The sequence below is a fragment of the Chaetodon auriga genome, chromosome 4, assembly GCF_051107435.1.
Source record: "Chaetodon auriga isolate fChaAug3 chromosome 4, fChaAug3.hap1, whole genome shotgun sequence".
Taxonomy (NCBI): domain Eukaryota; kingdom Metazoa; phylum Chordata; class Actinopteri; order Chaetodontiformes; family Chaetodontidae; genus Chaetodon; species Chaetodon auriga.
In genome coordinates, this window is record NC_135077.1 from 10,564,604 (window position 1) to 10,573,545 (window position 8,942).

Sequence of the window (8,942 nt, forward strand, 5' to 3'; positions counted from 1 at the left end):
GGTATTTATAGATGTTATATTTTCACTGCTGTGTCCAGGTCACATTATGTCCCTCGGTTAGCTTTTTAGGTAGGTAATCTTGCATGCGATTGCGCCTATAAATTGATGATCATTGTTTCCACCAGCAGCCCTATTATGGGTTTTCATTGCTACAGACAAGTTTTAAATGCTTCTGAGCAGTATCCTCCTTATTTTTCTTGTAGTTCCTGTTGTCTCTTGGATAGCAGTTGCAGTTCATACAATTTAATGTAATTTGACAAACCTGTTTTTCTTTGTCCTCCACAGGCCTCAGTTCTGATTGGATGGTTTTGTCAGAATGACAGCCGAAGATCCTGCTTCCTCCTCGAACATGAGTAACAACGCTGCCCCCTCCAAACCCGCTGGTGCCTCCCACCACTCTCTTCATGGACAGATCAACATCCCCGAGGGAGTGGCAGGTGCTCCCAACGAGGCTGCACTGGTGGCCCTGATGGAGCGCACTGGCTACAGTATGGTACAGGAAAATGGTCAGCGTAAATATGGCCCTCCTCCTGGCTGGAATGCTTCATCTCCACCTCGTGGATGTGAAATCTTTGTGGGCAAGATCCCACGGGACGTTTATGAGGACGAGCTGGTCCCAGTGTTTGAGTCTGTAGGACGCATCTATGAGATGCGGCTGATGATGGACTTTGACGGGAAGAACCGAGGGTACGCATTTGTGATGTACACAGAGAAACATGAGGCTAAGAGGGCTGTGCGCGAGCTCAACAACTATGAAGTGCGGCCCGGGCGGCTGCTGGGAGTCTGCTCCTCCGTGGACAACTGCCGTCTTTTCATCGGTGGCATCCCCAAGACCAAAAAGCGTGAGGAGATCCTGGAGGAGGTCTCCAAGGTGACAGAAGGGGTACTAGATGTGATAGTTTATGCCAGTGCTGCAGACAAGATGAAGAACCGAGGCTTTGCCTTTGTAGAGTATGAGTCGCACCGTGCAGCTGCCATGGCTCGCAGGAAGTTGATGCCTGGACGCATTCAACTCTGGGGCCACCAGATCGCAGTGGACTGGGCTGAGCCGGAGATCGATGTGGATGAAGACGTTATGGAGACAGTGAAGATCCTCTATGTCAGGAATCTAATGATGGAGACCAGCGAGGAGACAATCAGACAGGTGCCTGGCTGTTCAGTTGTGAGGTTTCATTATGCATGCTTTTATTGGGTAAAAACATACCCGAGAAGAAGAAGTACTGTTAGCCTATCATTCTTAACCAATCACCCATTTTCTCTGTCAACCAGGTGTTCAGCCAGTGGAATCCTGGATGTGTTGAACGTGTGAAGAAAATCCGTGACTATGCCTTCGTCCACTTTAACTCCCGGGATGATGCAGTCCTGGCCATGGACCACCTCAATGGCACAGAGGTGGAAGGGTCCTGCATCGAGGTTACGCTCGCCAAGCCGGTGGATAAAGAGCAGTACTCACGCCAGAAGGCCTCCAAAGGGGCTTCTGCCACTCCAGAGGCTACTCAGCAGAGCTACGTTTATCAGTGTGATCCCTACACATTGGCCTACTATGGTTATCCCTACAACACCCTCATCGGACCCAACAGGGATTACTTCGTCAAAGGTTAGAATTCATTCTTTCTGTTCTTGTACCAGTAATGATCATTCAGTGATCATTACTGATCACTGTAAAAGCCACAGTGTTTCTCTGAAAGCCATCTGTTTTTGTAAATGTTGGTGGCAGCAGAAACTCTTTGGGCCAAATTCATTGCTAAACATCTCATAGTAACATCAAAAGATGCTATTGTAGGAACAATGACAAACACACCTCATCAATAGAGAGCTTGATTTTTAAGTGGCCTTAATGACTAAGATAATAATGATTTAATCTTTGATGATAGTGCAATGTAAAAGTTTTCTTCAATTTGATGAGGGTTTGTGTTTAAAATCACAGACTTGTTAAAAGGCAAAGACAAAACAAGGTGATGGATCAATGAATGCTAATCCCATTACCTTTGATGATTGATTATACTGTATATGGTCTTTGGGTGGTGGCAGGAAAATCTATTTGACTTTCAACAATCATTGTGTTTTGGTTTTCTCTCCAAAGGATCCCCAATGATACAGAACAATGGTAATCTCTCACATCCTTATTCCTACTTATTCCTTCAATGAACAATGAGCTTTCTTGCCATGTGACAAACTATACATTTTCTAACACCATACCTTTCTTGCTGTACTGTCACCTCCCATTTCACGCTGGGTTATTGCAGAGTTCCCAACATAGCTGAGAACATTTCAGAATACCATTTCACAGTTCCGTGAACTTGCATAGCTGCATCTAATTTAAGAGTCAGAATAGTGCTCAGAAAAAAGGCCAAACTGGATTCAAAGAACCCCCCAAAACCCTGTGCAATATCCAATGGCAACTGCACGTCATGGGCAGATTGCCTTAAATTAGAGTTAAATGACTCTTTTTGCTACCTGAGTCCTGATATCTTGAAAGGACCTTTCAAAGAAGTTCTGAATCCATCATAAAATCTTGCCTTAGATTTTGCCCAACACAACTTTCAGTTCTCCCTACTGCCCAAATGCTAAACCACCATCATATTACTTTAATTGTATTTTAAGCAGGTACTGTGCGAGGTCGTGGTCGTGCTGCTGCAGGTAACCGTACCCCTGGACCACGGGGGTCATACCTGGGGGGTTACTCTGCTGGTCGTGGCATCTACAGCCGCTACCATGAGGGCAAGACCAAGCAGCCTGAAAAGCCCTATGAGCTGATGCCCAGTCTGGAGCTCGCTGCCTCTGTCAACCCCGTTGGCATCAAACCTGGCACAAGTCAGTGAGATAGATATATCCATCCATATCCTTGCCCATCTCGAAAGCCTTTATCAAACCTTCCAGCTCATAATTCTCTATCTCTCTCTCCTTCGTGGTTTGAGGAACGCTTTATAAATCAAGACTATGGTTGTTGCTAGATGGTCAGGTGCAAAAGGACTTCCTTTCTATTTAAAGTAAAGAGAAATGGTGCGATATATGTGTCCTTTCTAACATGACCAGAAAGTAACTGCTATCATACCTTCCTCAGTCTTGTCTTTTTCCATCCAGAAATTTGTCTCACCGGGTGCTCAGACCAAAAACAGCACTGTTCTGGCACTCCAAGTGCAGTGGTTTCATTAAACTGAATGAGGAAACCGTGTTTTTTCACCCACTGCTGTTTTCTGTCTGAACATGGCCATTGTTAAATGGGGATTGGAGCGTCCACACTCTGCTTTTACACATGCATTGAACTCTAAAGGTGGTTGACAGTATCTTGTCTCTTTCTTTTAGTTAGGGCAGGAATGACATGGATGAATAACAAATATCTATATATATGTCACAAAAAGATTTGCCTGTTCTGTTCACAATATGAAGTTATTAGATGACAACTCAATGAGTTGTATTCTGTAGCTTTGTTAGCAATACAAACCTTTTGTCGAGAGCAGAGCTGAAATGCAACACTAAAATCACAAAGGAGCGCAAAGATTATTTATCTCATCTTTTTGATTGAGTCCGATCAAAAATCATTTAAAGAATAATACCAGTGTTATGAAGAGTTGAAGCCCATCTGCTGATATGTACATTTAGTCTACACGATCACAACCATTATGATTTTGCAATGCATGCTGTATGTAATTGGATCTTTTTTGACATTTACTCTTTTTGTTTTGATTTGTAAATCTGGAAATTGTCTATTGTGTAAAACACAGGCGGAAATTAACAGCTGGTGTGTGAAGGATTATTTCCTGTTGCATAATTCCATTTTTTTCTGTGTTCCTTGTTTCCTTACAGTAAGCAAAAGGAAGTGCAATCATACTGATACGAACTACTAATTCACATGAGGACATTAAATAGAAACTATGACAGTTGTGTGGGTGGATCATCTAGAGTATACGTGTGTTTTTACACAGTACAAAATGAAATGTCGACACATCAGCGATAGAAATGCAAAATAAAAATGAACACACTGGTATTATTCTTTAATCCTGAATTACTAAACACAAAAGTTACTAAACCTACCAGATTACTATTTCAGCATGAATTAAAAATGTAACGATTTGTCATTGTAAGTAATGTAATATACTTGGTGACCCTAGGACTGTTTTCTAAAGTGGACTTTCTTGATGCTTCTTCTGGAATGATTTGACCCCAATCTTTGGGGTCTCGGTCTTAGTCCCGGTCTGTGTGGAATCACAGGATCACCACCAGATTGAAAAGACTTTTGTCCATCTGAAACAATGGCTGACGTTGTGTTCGCTCTGTGTGTGTGTATGTGTTGGAGCATTGAGGTTAATCCACAGTTGAGCGCCATCATAATCCGAATCACACCCCATCGCCAACTTGTGTAATTTCTTATTTTTTCCCTTCTTGCCTAAATTGTTTCCCTCAACCTTTCCCTGTCTCATTTATCCCTCGCTGCTTTAGCATCCATCACTCCTTTCATAGATTACCTTCACATATGTGCCTGTTTTTGTTTGAGCATGTGCATGTATGTGCTTGTCTCTTTCCTGTACTGTGAATGCAAACACATTAACCATCTCTTGCTACGCTCTGTTGACTGCAGTGGTTCACTCTATTATCCGAGCTCTCATTCTCATGTCTCTTTATGTGCAGTGGCATTGCCGACTCTGGGTGGGCAGTACCCAGTGTTCAGTGCGGCTCCTGCTGCCAAGCTGATGGAGGAGGGGAAGGTGCACGCGGTGGAGCACCTTATCAACCCTCTGGCCATGCAACACCCTGAACACACCACCGCTACTGCTGCTGCTGCCACTGTCCTACCTGCAGTCTCCACCCCTCCACCTTTTCAGGTATGCATTATGACAGACACATGAAAATATTTGAATTTGATTCATGTTGATAAAGATGTAAAATGTCCATCTCACGTTGTGTTCAAGTGTTGATATCATTGGCTATAAAGAGATTTCTCTTTACATTACTATGTATTTCTAGATTTATAAAATAACTTAAAGCCTGGGTGATTCATGGTCTATAGTTTTTATCTTACATGACACATATTACATATTTATACTGTGGAATTGAATGCATTCAGTCACAAATGTACTAAATGTACACTGAGTTGGCTTTAGAAATCATCTTACTCACTGTACTGTGTTCCTCCATCACTTTTTCCTGCATTTCCCAGGGCCGTCCAATCACTCCCGTTTATGCCATGGCCCACAACGTACAGCGCATCCCAGCAGCTGGTGGTCTGTACGGAGCTGGATACGTCCCCATCACAAACTACACTGCCAACACAGCAGCTCTGGCCGCTCTGCAGAAGAACGCAACGGTGGCGGCCGCAGCATACGGTGGATACACAGGCTACGCGGTCCCGCAGGCCTTCCCCGCCACAGCCTTCCAGCTGCCCATCCATGATGTCTACCAGACATATTGATTGTGAGGGTCAGACTACGTGAAACAGCGACAAAGTTGCCCTGCCTGTGACTGAGCGACCACCGCAGCGTGCAGTCTGTCCCATCATACAGAAGCATCACTTGAAATTGTGAACGTCCAAAAGCTCTAAAGGAATGTCGTTTGAAGCAAATATTTAGAAAACAGACAGTGAAACAGTAACAACCTGACATCTCATATCTGTCCGACCAACTGGCCTCAGCATATCCTGGATCCACGTTAGGCAGCATCACTGTAAAGTATGACACACGTAGAGGAGAGACTGAGGAAACCTACCTGTGTGACAATCACCTCCCCCCTCCCCAAACAACAAGCATTAACAGTCTCAATAACAACAGTCACAACTCCCACCTTTCTGTCTTTCGCTCTCTGTGTCTCTGACAGAAACACTGAAGGTACATTAAAGTATTTATGAAGATAAGATTCATATTTAAAGTTTATTCTCTGTGGGTTTCTCTCATTATTGGGTCTCTGAAGCAGGAAAGATAGAACTTTACAGCATGTATTTTCAGAAAGAAAAGTTAATTGGAAGAAAGTAAAAGTACAACAAGAACTACTGACAAGAGAAGATACCACAGTATACAACTGCTTTTGGATATACTAATGTTTTTTTTTTCTCTTCCATTAATATATATAGTATTCTAGCCAATTCTACGTGCTGTAGGTGATGCTGTCCATCCATGGTGGCTAAATGTGTATGCTTCAAACATGCTTGTGTGGTACTTTCTGGTTTATTTAGGTTTATTTGTGTTTTTGGTTGTTTTAAATGAAGGTTCTAAGTGTTGTGTTCATTTGCCTTTAATTAGTTTGCTTTTTTTCTCCCATTTTCACTTTTGGAAACATATACTGCATTGGGGTTTGTTTGAAGAGCTGAATAATATTATTCTGACAGATTCCTTGGTGAACAAATACTAGAGAAAGAAAACTGGAAAGCCTTTTCAATGATGGCCGACTTGGTTTATCTAAAAACCTGATAGGCGGCAACGTCATGTACACAGAGATGTTTCTTATCCTCAGAAACTGCGTTGACAGGGGACTAAGACTGAACAGATGTTTTTTTTTTGTTTCTCATTGATATATATATTTCTGTATTATTGTTTTTTTTATCGTTTGTCTTTTGAAAGGTGAACAAATATGGACAGAAATGAGAGACAGTTTTCTACATAGACTGGAGCACTCTTGTCACTTAAAGAGCTCCTGCATTTGCCATTTCTATCCTAAAAACTCAAACACTCCAGTCACACGCTATTAGAAAGACTGTGCCTGACTACAGTGCCTTACGTCTGCATAAAGTGTATGTGCTACCATACGCTTGTCACTGTGCCTTTCATAACAAAGGAAAGCCCCATGTGGTTGGCACAAAGAGGGAAGACTCACATGGAAACTGGGGTTTTCTCCCTTCATATTTCCAATGAACCAATTTAGTGGTATTACTGTATTGTGGTGAGACGTAGGCTTCAGTCTCTGCAGCCAGATGCGACAGGGCGACCTCTCTGCTGTAGTCTCTTCTCTGAATGCTCCTGCATTAACACTCCGTATATATCTGTCTCCTCTTTATTTCTCGTCCTCCAAACTGTGCTTGACCGAGGTGCACTTAAAACCTATTTATAAAAGGCAAGAGATTGCGACTTTAAGATGAAGAGATATTAAATGCCGAGTATGAATTCATATGTGAACTGGGCGAGTTTCAATGTCTGTGTGTGTGACAGAGTTTGTCCTCGTGGATAAAGCATTAAACATAAAGTAACCCTGATGAATGTTTCGTAGGCACTTTTTAAACTCTGCAGTGTGTTGAAAACAAGTGTAATATTGGACTGGGGATAAGTGGAGCAATACCTCACGCTGAAATATACAAGTAGCCATGCATGTATGTACCACAACACGCAAACATGCACACAAACAACGGATGCAAGCAGCTGCCAATCATGAAGTCACACTCCACAACAGCCATCTTTACACACAAGCACGCAATTTGTATGCTGGCTTGTATTTTTGAACCAGTTCTAGTAGCTTTTTTTGTTTGTTTTTTTTTAATTATTGTTATTGTTATTCACTGTGTTTTCAGATTTTTTTTTTTTTTTTACTGCATTTTACCCAGAAAACATGAGGAGTTTGACTGTGTGGATGGCCTGGATTTTGAGCTTGTTAATGAGAAGGTTATGGTGCAAGAAGCTAAATGAAAAGATTGATTATCCACAGCAAATAAGGCATATTTGTTGAAGTCTCATCTCACTCCATCGCCTACATTTGGCTTCTGCTTTTATTATTTTCTTGTATGGTGACAATAAGTCAGGATATATTTAATATATGCATTACATGTGTTGTGTATGAAGTAAGAAGAAAAGGTATAATATATTCTAAAACATGTTTCTTTTCTTTATTTACACATTGTTTAGGGATAAAAAGTCAGAGTAACAAAAGTAGAAAAAAAAAAAGTTTTTTTTTTTTTTTTTCGCCAAAGTGTCCAATAGTTTTTAAAAATTCAAGGTTATTGTGTTTTTGTTATGTGTAATATGATGTTTGCTATTTTGAACTGGATTTAGTGTTATGAGTGGGAAGGCCTTCTGGTTTGGCTGCGTTTTGTCAGTTTCAACAGCAAAGACTAAAACTGGTCCGCTGTGCGTGCTACAACCCATTGGCACTGTGAGCTGCTGGTGTTGCAACTGCATGTTGGTTTTGGTTAATCTGTTAAAGGTCTAACCGTGATTTAACAGCCATCCACACTTCATGTGTTAGATGGAAAAAAAAACCATCTGGCCCTGTCTCCCACTCAAAACACCTGCTTTATTTCTATTGTCTGCATTTCAGCCACACTACAGCAGTGGGGTGAACTCCTCCTGCTCCTCGTGTCAGTGGTGTGGAGCTCCATATGCCTACTTTAACATAGGTGTTACCATTTAAACTCTTTCTAGTGTGTGCCTTATTGCCAAAATGTGCCCTTTGCTATACCTTTGTAGACCTATACAGACTGTTTTCTATCTGAAGGTTTGTTTAAAAAAAAAAAAAAGATTGTTCAGTCTTGTTATATTTATAGTGATAAAGTAGATAAATAAAGCATTTTCAAAAGGATGCAGTGCTGTCATTCATTTTGTTTGTCTGCATATTCCCCTTTGTTCAAACACAGCAACACTGTCTAAACCACTTCAACCAGGCTCAGTTTTAGATTAAACCGCATAACTGTACAAAGTGTGAAAAGGGTCAGAAGCTTCTTTAAAGGTCCAGAGGCAGAGGACTTTGAGTCTGACCTCTGTGAATGCAAACCCATCCCTGACCTCATACGTCAGCTACGGTTAAGCAATGTGTCACGGCGCAGAGAGGAGAGCGAGCAGTGTTTGAAGGATGTTTCATAAACTTCTCTGTGGTGGGTCAACTTTCCTCCAGAAACATGTTGTACCCCGGCGAGGAGCTCAGCGAGACTTTTAAGAACATAAGTAGCCTTCATCATGTGGGACAATGTGTACAGGAGGAGGGCAGTCACAGGTACACAGAGTTTTTGGACAGTGTCACCACCCATC

The 8,942-nt window shown here is 41.8% G+C and overlaps 1 protein-coding gene across 12 annotated transcripts in view; it reads left to right on the forward strand.

Moving 5' to 3' along the window:
- rbm47 (RNA binding motif protein 47) overlaps positions 1-8,460 on the forward strand; it is a 32,409-nt gene extending 23,949 nt beyond the window's left edge. For 7 of the 12 annotated variants that reach the window (XM_076728892.1, XM_076728896.1, XM_076728898.1 and 4 more), the window contains 6 exons: positions 286-1,144; positions 1,270-1,597; positions 2,084-2,107; positions 2,605-2,814; positions 4,630-4,823; positions 5,159-8,460. In XM_076728892.1, the coding sequence (XP_076585007.1) occupies positions 317-1,144; positions 1,270-1,597; positions 2,084-2,107; positions 2,605-2,814; positions 4,630-4,823; positions 5,159-5,410 (1,836 nt within the window). In that variant the 5' untranslated portion in view covers positions 286-316 and the 3' untranslated portion in view covers positions 5,411-8,460. The remainder of the gene's footprint in view (positions 1-285; positions 1,145-1,269; positions 1,598-2,083; positions 2,108-2,604; positions 2,815-4,629; positions 4,824-5,158) is intronic. The other 5 variants (XM_076728900.1, XM_076728903.1, XM_076728901.1 and 2 more) reach the window with 5 other exon arrangements.
- The last annotated feature ends 482 nt before the right edge of the window (positions 8,461-8,942 follow it).